The sequence below is a fragment of the Cricetulus griseus genome, chromosome 2, assembly GCF_003668045.3.
Source record: "Cricetulus griseus strain 17A/GY chromosome 2, alternate assembly CriGri-PICRH-1.0, whole genome shotgun sequence".
Taxonomy (NCBI): Eukaryota; Metazoa; Chordata; class Mammalia; order Rodentia; family Cricetidae; genus Cricetulus; species Cricetulus griseus.
The window spans coordinates 22,274,836-22,291,918 of NC_048595.1; the positions used below are offsets into that span (position 1 = coordinate 22,274,836).

Genomic DNA, 17,083 nt, shown 5'->3' on the forward strand with positions numbered 1-17,083 from the left:
GCTGCTGTCCCCACAACTGCCTCATCACAGCAATCCCAGCATAGGGACCTGCATCATCCCTCCTCCTGGTCCCCAGTCGCCCCCTCTAATTCCATCCAGGGTATACAGTGAACCACATTTAATTGTTTTTCCTCAAGGAACAGAAAAGTCACGCGGAGTCAAGAAAAGCTAAAGAATTAAATGGAGAAAAAACAGGAATATATTAAGCTTTTGGTTGGAAAAAATGCACACACAATCTCACATACCCATTCTCTACATTTTCACCTGTGCACACGCCCCTGCTCCCAGACACACATGAGCGTGCTCAGGCACACACATACTCACAGACATTGTCATGCACTCCCAGCAGGCATAAACATGTGTCCCCTCCTGCTCCCAGCCCTAGGACACCAGAGGCTGGGGAGACCTACAGCCATTCTCCCCAGGCTACCTCTCTAATGCATCAAAGCCAGACTAGCCCCAGCCACAGAGGACATTCCCAGGACTCTGTGAGCCATGCCTTGGGTGGAAGGTGGCAAGGCCACCAGAGCTGTTAGATGATTCTGTTCTCCAGGACAGCCAGCCGCTTGCTCACAGCTTCCAGTGGACTTGGAGTTAAGGGCAGAGGCAGGTGGCCAGAGCTGGGAGTAATGACCTGACCTGATGTCACTTCTGGATTCTCCCAGGAGCTACATCCAGGACTTTCTCTCACTCCCTCCCTCACCACCAAAGCTCAGGTGGGATCATTTTCAGTCTTAGTCCCGGGGAACTCCTACCATGAGCTGTCTGAGACTGTTGAGCTACCAGAGCTGGGTCTGCCTCTGAGTAAGCCTGTGGTTTACCATGTCATCGGGTGCCTGAGAAACGAGCCCACCAGCTCCATATTTGGAGAGCAGGTCCAGAATTCTGTCTGTATCTCATCCCTAGAACTTGGCTTCTGCCTCAGTTTCCCTGACATATGGGAGCCTCTGAGTTTGATGAGGTCCATTATCAGGCAGATGTCAGCCTTTCTAGCCAGAATCCAGGCCTTAGCAGGAGGAGGCTGCCCCAAGCCTATACCTAAAACCAGACTGTCTGTGGTCACACCCCAGCATCCTGGCCCTCGATGCTTCCCTGGCCTCCCCACCCCTGCCCTCCACAGCCTGAGCAAGGATATGCTTCCTGGTCAGGGCCTGCAGCAGATCCTCCACCTTGGCTTCAAATCTCACTATGGACTCACAAGCACAAGGGTCTTCCTCTGCAGTGGAGAGAAGTGGGGGGAGGGGGAGAGAGGAACACTGCTGAGGATGGCAGGAAGGGCGGCCAGTCACTGCTGGGGCTGACACATGGGAGATTTAGGGTCATGAGAGGAAATGGAACCTGGGAGGACAGAAGGAAGAATATCAGGAGGACATCAGGGGCTCTAGATGGCGCCCCCAGGAGTGATGAAGAGTGAGCTGATAGGTTGAGTACCTGCTGTGGGGGGATGCACAAGTCATATTAGCGGAAGGCACCTCTGGGCCTGACATCGTGTGTGTGTGTGTGTGTGTGTGTGTGTGTGTGTGTGTGTGTGTGTGTGTGTGTGTACTTGTGGCAGGTATTGCCATCCACCTAGTTTTTTGAGATGGAATCTCACTTTTGCTTGAAGCTCACTAAGTAGGTTAGGCTGGCTGGCCAGCAAGCCCCAGCGATCTGCCTGTCTCTGCCTCCTTAAAAGTAGCTTACCAGAAGTAGATGCCACACATGGCTTTTTAAATGGATTCTTTATGTACGTGGGTGATTTGCTGCATGTATGCACGCGTACCACAACCATAATGTCCTTGGAGGCCAGAGGGGGCGTCAGATCCCCTGGAACTGTAGTTACAGACATTTGTGAGCCACCATGTGGGTGCTGGGAGTCCAAGTCAGGTCCTCCAGAAAGAGCAGCCAGCACTGTTAACCACTGGACCATCTCTCCAGCCCTCTGGCTATTTTGTTTTGGTTTTATTTGATTTTTTTAATGGGTTTGGGGTCTAGAACTCAGGTCCTCGTGTTTACAAAACTAGCACATTACCAAAGTTTTCTCCATTGCCCAGGAGCCCAGACTTTTCACCACAAGGATCAGTCCATGGGCCAAGACATCAGGAGAGCCAGAAAGGCAGGAGGGTTCAATTCTAGCTCCAAGAATCAGCAGTGGTCCCACACCTCCAGCCTTAGCTTTCCTGGCTACAAAATGGGATCACGATCTTCCTACCAAATGGAGCAAATGATGGAACGTGCAGAGCACTGAGAATAATGCCAGTCAAAGAGGAGGGGTAGTGTGTGTGGACCCGTAGTGAGCTAGCCAGTCCACCGCCGCCGGGGCTGCCATCTGTGTGCCACTGTGCGTTCCCCATGCCACACTCTATTCCCCAGCAGAGCCCCTCGCTTTGATGCCCCCGGCCTCACTCACCCACACAGATTTTCTTCTGCAACTTCTTGCCGATCTGGTTGATGGTCTTGAAGTCCGCTGTGTAGAAGTAGTGGTCCGCCACCGGCTCAGAAGCGATTTCCCTCAGCTCGTCCTCCACAGCATTGCCCACACCCACCGCAAACATCTTAAAGCCTGTCAGAGGAACCAAACACAGAAGGCTGGCCTCCAGGGCAGCAGGCAGATAGCTGAGCCTCCTGAGGAATGCCCAGACAGCCTGCGCAAGACACTTCCTGGTGACAGCGACTGGAATTGCAGGCGCAATGCCTGTGTCAAGAACAAATAAATCTGCTTTGCTGTCTGAGGTTCCGCTGTGTGTCCCTGTTCAGTGACGTTTGTTCTGTGAGCTTCATCTGGCCCTCAAAACATCTGTCTGGTGGTTATTATCTTCCTCATTTAGTTAAAATGCTATGATCTGTCACAAAGTGGGGTTGTTTTCTAACAGTTGGTCCATTCTTAGGAACCAACATTCCACTGGGAAGGCTGTGAGTCTCAGGAACAAAAGGACCACAAGACTATCCACCCATCCTCCAGCACCTCCATTCAAAGGGACCATAGGACAAGCCACTGGGTCCTCCAGGGCCTAACAAACACCTCCCTATTTGAGGTGATCTGGGTTTAAAACACTAATCACAAGTCATGGAGCCAAGCTACCGTAGAACTGTGCCTACGAGTGTCCCTGGCCATTAGTGGGGTCTAGAAGCCAGGCAGGCAGCACATACCAAGGTCCTTGGCCTTCCTGGCAGCATCATTAATGTAGTCCTGGCTCCGGCCGTCGGTGAAGACAATGCCCACCTTCTGGGCTCCAGGCCTTGCCCCGCTGGACACAGTGAAGGAATTATCTATGAGATACTTAAGGGCAGCACCAGTCATGGTGCCCTTCTCCATGTAGGACATGTTCCTCACAGCCGCCTTGATGTCCTTCTTGGTGTGGAAGCGGCCTAGCGGGAACTCCTGGCGGATGGAGCTTGAGTACTGCACCAGCCCCACCTGGGCCAGCCTGTCTGACACGTCCAGTGTGTCCACAATCTGGTTGATAAACTTCTTCACCAGCTCGAAGTTCTCAGGCCGCACGCTCTTGGACCCATCAATGAGGAAAACCAAGTCAGTGGCTGAGCCACTGCCACCACCTCTGCAGACTGAGGAGAGTACAATGAAAAGGGATGAAGTCTGAGGACACGGCCATACATTCCCGCCATCAGCTGGGCACTCAACCATGTGCAAGCTCTAGACTCAAGGGTCACCTTCTTTGTACCTCAGGATTCCCTCTACAAAACCAGAGTTCCTGGCCCCATTTTACAGCATGGGAAACAGCTGGCAAATCACATGTCTCAAAACTGGTGACACCATGGGGCTGGAGAGATATCTCAGTGGTTAAGAGCACTGCGGGCAGCCAGGCGTTGGTGGCGCACGCCTTTAATCCCAGCACTCGGGAGGCACAGGCAGGCAGATCTCTATGAGTTCAAGGCCAGCCTGGTCTCCAGAGCGAGTGCCAGGATAGGCTCCAAAGCTACACAGAGAAACCCTGTCTCGAAAAACAAAACAAAACAAAACAAACAAAAAAAAAGAGCACTGCGGGCTCTTCCAGAGGTCCTGAGTTAGATTCCCAGCAACCACTTGGTGGCTCACAACCATCTGTAATGAGATCTGGTGCTCTCCTCTGGCCTGCAGGCATACATGCAGGCAGAACACTGTATACATAATAAATAAATCTAAAAAAAGAAAAAAGAAAACTGGTGACACCAAGATTTCACCTCAGGCAGGATCTGTGCCTCTCCCCACCTCAACACACCCTACCTGGTGTGAAGAGAAAGTCAGAGGTTGGGAGAGAACCTCCTATATTAAAGGGACTCTAGAAGGCATTTGTCTATTGTGTAGATTAGTCCAGAAGCCCAGAGTACGATGCCTCAGATGGCTCTCCTGGAGAGCAGCCAAGGCCACCTCCCACCTCCCTCCCCAGGGTTTGCCCGGGGTCCATCCACTGACCATTGCAGGTCTTGCCATCACTGTTCAAGGTGAAGCCCTCATGGCAGGCACAGGTGTAGGAGCCTGGAGAACTGATGCACACCTGCTCACAATCGTGGTCCCCTGTGGCACACAGGTCTGACACCACTGGGAAGACAAGGGGAGGCTCAGATGTCACACTTACAAATGCTTGCACATCTCGGCCAAAATGCTCCTCCCTGGCCATGAAGACTGGCGCCTGGCACACTCCAGGAAACAGAGACGAGCACACCCCTTTGCTTAGCCAGAATGAGATCCCAAAGAAGAAGATAATGCTGCTAGTAGAATCCAAAGGCCCCTGCAACGGTAGAGGCCATGGGAGCAGGTCCTCTTGAATGTTCTGTTCACTCCTGTGACTGAGTATCTACAACTCACACAGCAATAAGCACAGCACACACAACGCCCACAATAAAAAGCCTGTTGCATGCTGGGACCTAATGTTGTGCCTTGCATGATCCACTCAACCCTCACAGTAAGGAAGGGGCTCTGAGCCCCGTTACACACATGGGAAAAGAGCAGGCACCAGCCTCATCCCTGGTCCAACTCTGCCTTCTGACCAATCACATCCCCCAAGAAATCCCCTCCACAAAGGATTCCAAACCTTCCCGGGCCCCTGAACCCTCCTGCATCATGGAAACCTTTGGTGCCAAGACCTACCTGGCAGGTTGGGTTTTCTGTTCTGATGTTTTGTTTTCTAATGCTCCCCTAATGGGTTTCAAGCCCACCCTTGATTCCTACAAAGTCATCCTATAAAAAGGCTCTGGAACTGCTGACTGGGGGAACTTCCAGAATCTGGTCTAGCGTGGGTGCTCTACCCCACCTCAGCTTATTCCGAGTTTCAGTCCTAAATCATGGAGGCTTTTCCTTTGGCCTCACTGATGCTAGCAGTCCTTGACACTCCTAGCAGTGAGTCTCTGATCTCACTGTCCCTAGGCTGCTACCCTGTCCCAGTCCCACCCCTAGGACTAGCCCCTCCCAACACCCCCTCTGCACTCCTACTGTGCTTTGCCCCCAGACCTGCCCTCCCGCGCTTATAATCCACCCTTGCTTCACCCCAACTCCACCATCCCAGGCCAGACTCTTGAGATTGGGTCCCCTGGTCTCCAGAGTTAGTCAACCCCAGGGTTTACTCTTAACCCTTTCTCAATCCAACCCCTCAGCCCAGGCCCCGCCCCCAGGCCTGCTCGGCCCCGCCCCTCCAGGCCGCGCACCGCAGAAGGCCTCCTGGAACTTCTTGGCCAGCTTCTCGATGACATTGTAGCTCTCCACGTAATCCACGTGTTCGTCCTGCGGCTCGCTGGCGATCTGTCGCAGCGTGGCCTTGTCCACGCGGCCCACACCGATAGCGAACAGCTCGATGCCGCTGGCCCGAGCGCGCGCAGACACATCCCGCACGCTGTCCTGGGGTCTCCCATCAGTCACCACGATGACAACCTACACGCGGGGGCATGTGAGGACCGGTTCCAGCAAACCCTCGAGACAGAGGAGCCAGAGGTCTGAGAGGCACGGGAATTCGCCCAGGGCAGAAGGCTAGTGGCAGCCAACACACACGCACACAGACACACACAGACACACACACAAACACACACACACCAAGAAAGGTTCCACCAGCCACAGAGGCTACAGACTACTCCTGACTGTGGGGGATGAGGGCTGAGGCTCTCCCTTCTTACTCCAGCCTCTGGAGCCTCCTCCAACAGGCGGGAAGCCCTGGGGTCCTGGGGTTCCACCTCCTGAGACTCTGCAAACAGGAACTCTGCATGTGTCTTCCTCACACTCAAGCTTGCTGGTGTTTCTGACTGCTGAGAACCATGCCCTGATGACTGTGGCCTTTGGTCTCCCTGAGGTCCTCCGTGGTCAGTGTGGATGAAACTGCCCAGGCAAGCAACTAGCCCCGTGCAGTTCTGCATAATGACCACCAGAGGGAAGCCGAGGCTCATGAATGAAGATGGGGCGCCTCGAGGACGTTGCTGTGTTACTTTAAACCCAAAGAAAGGTCAAGCCCCCAAATCTAGAAAACCAACCCATTGCAGGAAAATGCCCTTTTGCCCTCCTCCACTACCCAGAATGACACCTACCCCTTATAAGGAAGAAAAGACTGCCGGCTAATCCCCCGCCCACAGTCCCTTGCTGGGTACCCAAGGAAGTGGGCCCCGAGCCTGGCAGTGTCATAGTGTCTGGCTGTAAAGTAGTTAAGGCAGGTCTAGGCCAGAAGTGGGGCTCATTCCCTGAGGCCCTCTTTGCTGACCCAGGATCTCTGCCTCTGTGGAAATGCATGGGGCCGGTGTGAATGAGATGACTCACTAGCAGGCGCCCCAAAGGCTCACTCACTATTTTAGAACCATCACATAGTCCCCTGGGAAGTGATTCTGCACATTCCTCCCCTTGGGGACCTAGCTGTGATTCTGAGTTGTGATACTCCACCCAACCCCCTGTGGTTTCTAGTTTCTGAGATGCTGTCCAACCTTGAGACTTCTAAAGTCCCACCAGGAGTCCATCCCAAGCACCAGTGACCTGCTGGGGGAGTGTGGTCCTCACCTGCCCACTCAGGCCACTAGTCTAATCTAAGGGGACCAGTTTGCCCTAGAGATGGGCAGGCTGCAAGCGGCATAGCTCATCGTCTCTCTCCATCAGCATCACCTGGAGCTATCCCATTCTCTAAGCATGGCCGTCAGCTCCAGCACCTGTACTTCAAGCTAAATCATTTCAACAGCACCACAGATTTAAACCAGTAGCTGTCTGGTGTCACTTCTCCTGGAACAGGGGAGGGCTGGGGTTGTGAGTCACAGTCACTGAACACTGCTGCCACTGAGAATTTGGACACATTGCTGGAGCTTTCTGTACCCTGTTTTCCCTGTGTGTGAAATGGGACTATCAGCTTTAGACATTGGTCTACAGTGAGCAAGAAAGCGAGGTCCAGAAAGGAATGAAGAAGGGGCTACTCCCTGGACCAGGGCCCGGGGCAGGAAAATGGTGACTTCTCAGGCCAACAAGAGCAGGGGAGGGGACATACTCAAGGGAAAATGTGGGTAGGTAGCCTGTGTGCCATCACTCGGCATACTCCAGGAGCCCTCTGTGATGGTGACTTGGGGGACTGTCTCACCTTCCCAAGAATAGACTTGCAAAGTACATTGGTGCCATGTGGGGCAGGCTGGGTACCAGGCACCTTGTCGAGCCAAGCTGCAAGAGAGGTTATCAACATTCCATTTCATAGGTGGGGAAACTGAGGCACTTGCTTAAAAGTAGCATATTCAGAATGGCAGTGTTAGTTTGGGACGGCCAGGCTGCATAGTCCTTGCCATCCCCAGAGCATAAGCTCCTGCCCTGCTTTTGTCTGCTTCAAGGAAGATCCCAACTCTAGATCCGCCATTTCCACAGGGTGATGTTTGTAGTGACCTTCCATCTCTAAAACACCTGCCCCCACTCAGAGATATCAGGCAACGCTCTGAACAGAGGCCTGAAAAACCCCTGTGGCATCAGCCCCGATTCCTGCTCCAATCAACCTGTGCTCCATACCTTGCTGATGTCAGGGGATCCGGTACGCCCACCCTCAGCATCACTCAAGGCCTTGGTGATAGCAAATTGCAGGGCCAGGCCAGTCATGGTGCCCGTGGACAGCGGCTGGACGCGGCGTACAGCTTGCAGCAGTGAGGCCTTGGAGCCGTGGGCCCGAAGTGGGAACTCAGGCTTGACAGTGCTAGCATAATTCACCAAGCCCACCCGTGTGGCATTGGGCCCCACATCCAGTGACTCGATGACCTGAGACAGGAACACCTTCACCTTCTCAAACTCCACGGGTCTCACACTGCGAGAACTATCAACGACAAACACCAGGTCAGTGGGTCGTGTCCGGCAGAGATGCCCTGGAAGGGGCAGGGGGAAGGAAGCAGAAGAAGAAGCAGATGTCAGAAGAGTGGCCTCGAGCTCCAGAGAGTACAGGGTGCCGTGGTCCAGTTAGATCCTCAGCTCAGTGTGCAGCCTCAGGCAAGCGGCTCAACCCGTGGGGAAAAAGACGGGAGACCCCTCAGGTCTAGGGCCACACGTTGCCTCTTGAGCCTTCCTCATCTGAGCAGTGGGCTGGTGGCACCTCTTCGCAGGATCCTCCAAGAACAAGCAAAGTGTGTGGAGGCCAGAGGGACTTTCTGGCAAACGTTAAGCAGGAGGACACTGAGGGGCCTTAAGAGCCAACATGGTACCCATATGCATAGCCTTTTTTCATCAGCAAATTTGGAGCCACTTCCCTCCCAGGACAGGGAAAGAACAGGTATTCCTGGTACCACCTTGTCATCCTAGCCAGGTGGGCCCAAGACACCCCCAGGAACAGTGTCCCTCCAGACCCCAGGGCAGCACCAGTGACTGGGGGTTGCCAGTGGTGGAGGGAGGCAGGTCTGAGTTCAGCTCCTGCCTTAGCTGCTCTGTGGCCCCAGGGCAGAGGCAGCACTTTTGAACCTCATTTCCCATCTGTGTGGAGGGACACAAAAGCTGAGGACCAGATGTCTTGGTCCTGCAGCTGAGATGGGCTCTGTGACACATTGTCCTGCCCAGCCCCTGCCACACAGAAACAAGCACATACCCTGTGGACACAAAGAACCAGAAAATGAAAGACGTGCCATGGGTTCTCCGCAACTGACAGCCTGCTCCCTGCCAGCTCAGCCTCCAAGTGGGTGAACTGGGGTCCAGAGACAGACTTGGCCATATCCCAGACTCAGAACCTGACCCATTGTGGCTGTGGGGCTATCTCAGTACAAGCTGAGGCACTGGAGTGGCTGCACATTTGAGGGCTGCCAGAGCACTGCCCCTGAGAGCACAGCCCCAGAAGGACTGATGGAAGCTGAACAGACACCTGGTCTCCAAATCTGCACTCAGAGCCCTGGGCCTGGTCTGCTGTCTACTCCGGCTGGCTCTTTGGAGGTTCCTGGTCTCTGCAATATGAGTGGCCCTGAGGGTCACCTGCCCCAGCCCTCACTAACACCATTATCTCCTCTCCTCTCTCTGCACCAACACCCCCAAACCCTGATTCCCATTTAGCCTCCTTCCTTCTCTGTGCTCAGCTTCTCACGCCATTTGTCAAGGGTCACGGTTCCAGCGTCCCCATCATCCATGGTCCCCTTACCTCTGGACTGAGGGACAAGGCCAAGGCTATCAGGGACCTGTAGCAGCAGCAGCAGCAGGCTACAGAGTACAAAGACTGGGCCAGAGGTGACTTTCATGGTGGCGGCAACAGGGTCAGCAGTGGCACACCAGAGGAGCCAGAAGGAGCTGTCTTATCAACCCACTGGGCAGGGGACAGCACCCCTGCCCCAACCCCCAGGGGCGGGGCCAGGCTGAATGGAGGTGTGTGTGCCTGGAGAGGGAGGGTGGGAGCAGTTGGCCACAAGAGCCCCTTTGCCTTCAGAAGCAACTCAAGCCACAGCTGGAATTCAGGAAATCTCAGGTGGGTGGGGGAGGCTGCTTTGGCCGGAGCCCGTGCTGACTTGGGCCTGCCACCCAGGGACTCTTGAGTCCGTTGGACTCCAGCCCTAGCCCTGCACTGCCCCCTCACCTAAGTCCTTCCCACCCGCAATCCCAAGCCCAGTCTCCTCACTAAACATGCTTCCTAGTTACTTCTCCCGGTACCTTCTTCTCCAGCTGTGCCAGTTCTCCCCATCTGCCCAGCACTAACTCCATCCTAGCACAATTCTCCCAGATCTTAATTGCAACTAGCATGGCCCCGCTTAGCATGTGCAAGGCAGCGGCGGCGGCAGAAGACGGGGGAGGGGGTAATGGCTAAGGCAGATACAGAAGCCAGATCATCTGCTGGTGTGATCTTAGGCAGCTTGCTGCACCCATCTGTGCCTCGTCCCCCTTCTGGGAGTAGGGACAGTGCCAGTGCTGGCTTGCAGAGCTAGCTAGAGAGGCTGAGGGATTATTATCTGAAGTATCTTTGTTGACCCTCACAACAAAGCCAGCCCTGTGGGATCACATGGGAAGGCAATAAAAAGACAGAAGGCAGGGATATGCCACTGTTTCATTTCACTGTGCACTGTGCTCTTCACTCTGGAAGGGAAAGGGTCCAGACTGGTTTCAAAGAAGATCCTCAGGCATAGCTGACCTAGTCCATAGCTATATCTTCAGCAACCATGGCATCATCCCTCACACTGTCATGATGCTTACACTTGTCACTCTCCAGTGTGTGTCACTCTCCAGTGTGCCCACAAATCTGTCAGGCAGTCTATCAGCCCACTTGCCAGATGCCAAAGCTGAGGCCCAGAGAGGTTCAATGACTAGTCTGAAGCCACCCAGCAGGTTCAAGGGCAGAATCAAGACATCTTCCCCTTTGTGGCTATGTTAAAAATAAAATTGCTCCCTTTGCCTTCACCCATTTTGGTTTCGTCTGTCCCCAGGTCCTGTGCACCTCTGCCAACCCATAGAGGTCTCTGGGCTGCTGACACCTTCCTTCCACTGCTTGGAGGTTGGGGAGGGAGGGGGTCCTCTTCTCCAGAGTGGTGCACGGTCCCCAGAAACTGCAGCAGATGTCCCATCTCTCAAACAGTGCTGTGTGGTTGTCCTTGCCACCCCGGCATGAGGGTCCTTTCTTTCTCCGTTCCCTTCCCATCCCTGAGGCTCAGGGACTGTGACAAGCAGCCGAAGCAGTTTGTTAACTTACATAGTAATGAGAGGGGCCCCATCCAGGTCACATGAGGGGCAGCAATGGTGGCAGTGGTGGTGGCCTCAGTAAGAGGTGCGTGCTTGAGCTCTTGGCAGGATGGACAGGGAGAGTCTGAGCCAGCACCCGTCCTGTGGCTCAGGGGACAGAGCCTGTTGCTGGGCCCAGCTGGGCCCATGAAGCCGGCCTTTCAGCTCCCTTCTGAATGGCTGGTCTGTGCCCCCAGGAGCAGCACAGGCACCTTCTCTGTGTCGATCCTCTAGTTAGCAGAGTCCCAAAATATGCCACAGGTAGGCTTTCAGGAACAGTGCGGGTCGCAGAGAGAAGGGAGGCTTTCACATTCCACCATGGGGCCGACAGCGGGGGGCACCTGGAAGTTCAGCACATACATTGAGGAAAGAAAAAGAAATATTTGTGTTTAAAAATGTGAAACATTTTCCCTGGCCCCAAAATCAGGAACTCTGTGTGCTCCATTTCCATGTCCAACAGCCTCCCAGAAATCTAAGGTGCCCAGAGTGGCTCAGCAGGGAGACTGCTTACCACTGCCAAAGTATGACTTGACTCCCGCTACAGTGCTCACATGAAGGTCCAGCACTTTTCTCCAACTGCCTCCTGTCTCAGACCAGGAAGCCTGGCCCCTTCTGCACCCGCTGTCCATCACTGGCTGTATTGCTCAATCCCAAAACAAACCTTCATTAATTTTTTACAATTTTCTTGAGACAGAGTCTCACCCTATAGCACAGGGTGGCCTCCAACTCACACCAATCCCCCTGCCTCAGCTTCCCAAGTGCGGAGCTCATAGGTGTGAGCCACCACATTCAGAGTTATCTAATCTGCATGTGTGTGCCCACATGTGTTTGTGTGTGTGTGGTGTGCAGGTGTGTGTGTGTGTGGAAGATCGAATCCCGCCTCAAGTGTTCTTCCTCTGTCAAGCTCCACCTTAGTTTTTGAGACTGGGTGTGGCGATTTGAATAAGAATGGCCGCCATAGGTTCATCTATTTGAATGCCGAGTCGCCGGGGAGTTTGAAAGGATTAGGAGGTGTGGTCTTGTTGGGGGAAATGTGTCATTGGGTTGGACTTTGAGGTTTCAAAAACCTACAACAAGCCCCAGTCTCTCTCTCTCTCTCTCTCTCTCTCTCTCTCTCTCTCGCTCTCTCTCGCTCTCTCGCTCTCTCTCGCTCTCTCTCGCTCTCTCTCGCTCTCTCTCGCTCTCTCTCGCTCTCTCTCTCTCTGCAGATCAGGATATAGCTCGACTTCAACACCTTGTGTCACCATGCTCCCCACCATGATGATCATGAACTAAAATTGAAACTGTAAGCAAGCCCCCAATTAAATGCTTTCTTTTATATGAATTGCCTTAGTCACAGCGTCTCTTCGCAGCAACAGAACAGTGACAAAGACACAGGGTCTCTCAGTGAACCTGGAGTTCACCAATCCAGCTAGTCTGACTGGACAGCAAGCCCCAGGGGATCCACCAGTCTCTACAGTCTCACCCTCAGCCCTGGGGCCACAGGTACACATCACTATGCCTAAGTTTTACATGGGCGCTGGGAATTTGAGCTCGGGTCCTCATGCTTGCATGTCAAGCACTTTACCCACCGAGCACATCTAACCTCTATAACTCCTCCACCTCCCACCTCTATAACTCTGAACCAACTCATAGTTTAGAACTGCCTCCTCCTAATAAAATAATAGCCGTGAAATAGCTGGTTTGGGATGCGGTTTGTATGTTTACTCCAATCATATAAATTCAGACTAGCCTCTCATTTGCATATCACCATCTAACACTGTGCCATGGCCTGGCAGGCAGGCTTGCAGGGATCCTGGCTAGAAGGAAATACTTGAGAACTGCACAAACCTGGCCTTGATGCCCTGTCCTGTTTCATACCCACTGTGGTTGCTTCCAGAGGCTCCATCTTCCCTGCCCCTCTGTAAAGCTGGGGCCTGTCACAGGCTGTGGGAAGGAAGTGCAGTGAGGGCTATGGGGATGCTTGTTCTTTCAATAATACCTTTATGTGTCAGTCAGGGGAAATGAGGACGCAGTGACAAGCATGCCCAGGGTCACAGTGGCTTAGCACAGGCTTTGTCCCTGAAAGGGCCTGCCCCAGTGCTGCTCATTGTGGTAGCCTGCTAAGTCCAAGCTCTGCCCCCAGACACCTGGCGCAAGTCTCAGACAAGGAGCGCCAGCATGGGCACACAGGGCAACAGGCTCAGCTACTCTCTGTCATGGCTAACACTGATTGTCAACTCGAAGAGAATCTAGACTCACCTAGGAGACAGGACTCCGGGCACACCTGTGAGGACTGTCTTGGTTAGGTTAGCTCTGAGCATCCCTTGAGGGGTTGCCTTGATTAGGTTAACTGAAGTGGTGAGACTCACCGTGAATGTGGGCAGCCACGTAGGCTGGGGTCCAGGGCTGAATAAATCAGAGGAATAGAGTTGAGAACTAACATCTCATCACTGTTTCCTGACTGCCAATATAATACAGTCAGCCGCCTAGAACTCCTGCCGCCGTGGCTTCCCTGACTGAAACTATGAGCCAAAACACCCCATTCCTCCCTTAAGTTGATTTTTTCAGGGTATTTTGTCAGAGAAATAGGAAAAATAACCAATACATTCTTCTGGATTAAAGGTATCTGGGGGCCCAGGTCACCCCCACATCAGAAGTCAGACAGCCGGAAGCACTAGCAGTCCTGTGTAGTCCTGGCCTTAGAAGAAGAGGATTGCTTGAACGCGGAGTTCAATGCAAACCTGGGAAACCAAGTGAGACTGTGTCGAAGAAAAGGGGGGTGGGGAGGAACCAGGCTTTGTGATCAACCAAGTGATGTAATACCTCACACCTTTGGCTCTGAAGAAACCCAAAGGTCATCCAGACCAGAACATCCAAGAGTGGCTGCATGACCCATACTGTTGGAGATATAGCACATGAGCCAGAGGATGCTGGAGTGATGGCTCTGCTGGACCATCTGGACCAGTGGATGCTGGAATGATGGATCTGCTGGACCATCTGAACCACAGGATGCTGGGGTGATGGTTCTGCTGGACCATCTGGACCAGTGGATGCTGGGGTGATAGCTCTGCTGAACCATCTGGACCAGAGGATGCTGGGGTGATGGATCTGCTGGACCATCTGGACCAGAGGATGCTGGGGTGATGGCTCTGCTGGACCATCTGGACCAGTGGAAGCTGGGGTGATGGCTCTGCTGGACCATCTGGACTAGTGGATGCTGGGGTGATGGCTCTGCTGGACCATCTGGACTAGTGGATGCTGGGGTGATGGCTCTGCTTGACCATCTGGACCAGTGGAGTGGTCACTGCACTATCCCCCAGACAGGCTAGGTGTTCACATCCAGTCTTGGCTCTCTCATGCTAGCCACTCTTGCCTGCTGGGACATACCTGAGGACTAACTAGGCAGACATCCTCCAGCATCCTGGGGAAGGGCCTAGCTATGGGTGGTGGTCCCAGAAGCCCAGACAGTCAGGGATGCACACAAGCCTGTGGCTGCAGAGACCTACCCAGCAGCTGGCTCCCACTCCACAGAGGCTCTGCTGCCACCAAAGGCATGTGGGGAGCCCCAGCCCAAGCTCTCAGCCTGCTCTTCTGACATTTAAAATGATTCTGTCACCTGTGGCTGGTATCTAAACTGGGTGTTTCCAGGTTCTTGGCATCTTGTTCAAGGAACTGAATAAAGGCACACTGATGGAGAATATCCTTCTGTGTATGTTGATCTTATTGGTTGCTGAATAAAGTACTGTTCGGCCAATGAGGAAGCAGGATAGGTGGGACTAGAGGTCAAGGAGGATTCTGGGAAATGTAGTAAGAAGTCTTGTGATCCAGGCAGGAAGTAGCATAGCAGGCAGACTAAGAATATAAGCAGGGCGCTTCCTCTTCCTCTTGCTCTTCCTCTTCTTTCTGCTCTCTTCTCTAAGGAGCCATCATGTGATCCCTGGAAGAGGACACCAGCAGAAGGCATCCTCGATAATATAAGTCTTATAAAATATATAGATTTATGATAGTTAAGACAGAGCTAGCATATAAGAAATCTTAGTCAATTGGCCAGCAGCATTGTAAACTAATATAAGACTCTGTGTGTTATTCTGGGCGCCCATGTGGCGGTGGGGCTTGGGCAGATGGAGTAAAGACTTATTGTTACAGCACACAGCAATTGCAAAGCAGCAAGGAAACTTTATTCATGATGCATCTGATTTTAACCATATGCATGCCCAATTACACTCAAGCGTAAGACAGTATAGGGTCTTTTACCAGAGGACACAGTTCGTCTTACTGAGCATGCACCCAAAACCAGTCCGCATCAGTCCAGTATCAGATACACCTGGGAATATATTTAAGTAGAAACTATCCAGAAAAGAAAGTATTTTTCTGTGTGTGTTTTGTTGTCATTGTAATTGTTGTGTGTGTGGAGGTCAGAGAGCAAGTTTCAGAAGTCAGTTTTCTCTTTCTACCATGTAGGTCCTGGGATCAAACTCAGGTTGCCAGCCTTGGTGGCAAGCATCTTTACCTGCTGAGCCATCTCGCTGGGACATAAAATGACAAGTTATGGATGATCATTAGAAAGAAAATATATTCCACTGCTTGGAGTTTGGAGAATGTGCATCTCAATGCAAGTACAGTCTTAGATTACCAAGTACATTTTTTAGGAGAGGGTTGAAGTGCACAGTCCCAGTGGAGTCCCAGGTTGCAAGCTATTCCCTATGCTTGCCTGCCCCAATTCTATTACAAATTGGAGTTGCTGCCAAAAGTGATCTGATTGAATGGAATTCCTAGTCACCCCAAAGTTAAGTAGTGGCCAGGAAAATGGGCAGCTTGTCTACTATCACAAGGCACAGTCCCAATTGCTTGCAGAGCTGTTTGACATCCAGGACCTACAAAACAAAAGTGATAGATACCCTGCCATGCTGACAGCTAGAGCACTGCCTCTGTGGGATGCAGAGCCATACATGAGATCACATGGTCTTGGGCCCTGTAAGGGGTCAGCTGGAAACCAAGTGCTAGATGAGTTAGGAGAGGTGTGCAGGGAAGCCAGTTGCCAGCACTATGTTCCACTAACATGTGGTATCTCCATCTACCTGGGTGACACTCTTCCCTAGCATCCAGCCACATGTCCACAGAGGACACACACTTCTCCACCCCCTGGATTTACATAGCAGGGTAGGGTGAGTACCAGCTTGGAGCCAGATGTGGATCATGAGCAAGGCTGAGGCCTGCCTGTGTCTGGTCCTCCATATGTTCATGGAGATGAACACCAAAGGGCCCAGGCAATTGGGGAACCATTCTGCTACTGTCAAAATCCCCAAGAAACCTATGCTTTCCTGCTCTGTGACCCAATATGATTCTGAGCACTCCCATAACCACCATCTTGCCTGCCCTGCAACAGCCCCTCTCCCAACTGGCCTCCTCCTGGCCTCCCACTCAGGCAGGCCTCAGGGGTCCCCTTTCCCCATCAAAGAGCCCCTGTCTGAGCCTCAAGGAGAGCATTGAGAGGCCCCTACACAGGCTGCCCAGGTGACCACAGCTCGCTTGATTTGGCTGGCCACATGGACTTCCCCAAACCCAGCTATTTCCTGTTCCTAGGCTGCCCCCTCTCTGCTGCCTGACCACAGGGCACAATCCCACCACACAGCTCAACACCAAGACTCCTAGCTAGCACTGGGGGCAGGGAGTAGGGAGGCAGAAGTACACCCAGACACCTCCTGGTCCTTGGGATCCACAGTTTGGCCCATTGGACCAAAGGATGATGGGATGCAAAATGGCCTCTTCCTTGACCTCTTACTTTGCCCCATCCCCTACTTGCTGGGACAGCTTAGGGGTCATGGTAAGGAGTCTTCACATGGATCTTTGCAAGACACAAGCTCACACAGGTTGAGGCCCTGATCCATCCCAACAACTCTCACTTGGCACTGGAAATAAAGGCTTCCGTCTAACCCTAGTGATGTGGGGCCTTAGGAAAGTCACTTGGTATCCCTGCATCTCTCTGAAGCTCCTTTTGCATCAGGGTTGGAGTCA

General features: G+C 53.0%; 1 protein-coding gene across 1 annotated transcript; it reads right to left on the reverse strand.

The window, feature by feature from the left end:
* Positions 1-532: 532 nt before the first annotated feature.
* On the reverse strand, positions 533-9,621 carry Matn1 (matrilin 1). The gene is made up of 8 exons (XM_027398988.2): positions 9,525-9,621; positions 7,928-8,274; positions 5,623-5,845; positions 4,394-4,519; positions 3,130-3,546; positions 2,390-2,542; positions 1,136-1,216; positions 533-582 (listed from the first exon to the last, which is right to left on the reverse strand). Exons 1-8 carry the CDS (start codon positions 9,619-9,621, stop codon positions 533-535), a joined length of 1,494 nt encoding a protein of 497 aa, XP_027254789.1.
* Between the last annotated feature and the right edge of the window lie 7,462 nt (positions 9,622-17,083).

Coding starts and splice junctions, on each gene's coding strand:
- Matn1 (XM_027398988.2), bottom strand. CDS start 9,621: ATGAAAGTCACCTCTGGCCCAGTCTTTGTACTCTGTAGCCTGCTGCTG. Junction 3,547..4,393: donor TGATGGCAAGACCTGCAATG/GTCAGTGGATGG, acceptor TACTCTCCTCAG/TCTGCAGAGGTGGTGGCAGT. Junction 1,217..2,389: donor GCAGAAGAAAATCTGTGTGG/GTGAGTGAGGCC, acceptor TCTCCACTGCAG/AGGAAGACCCTTGTGCTTGT.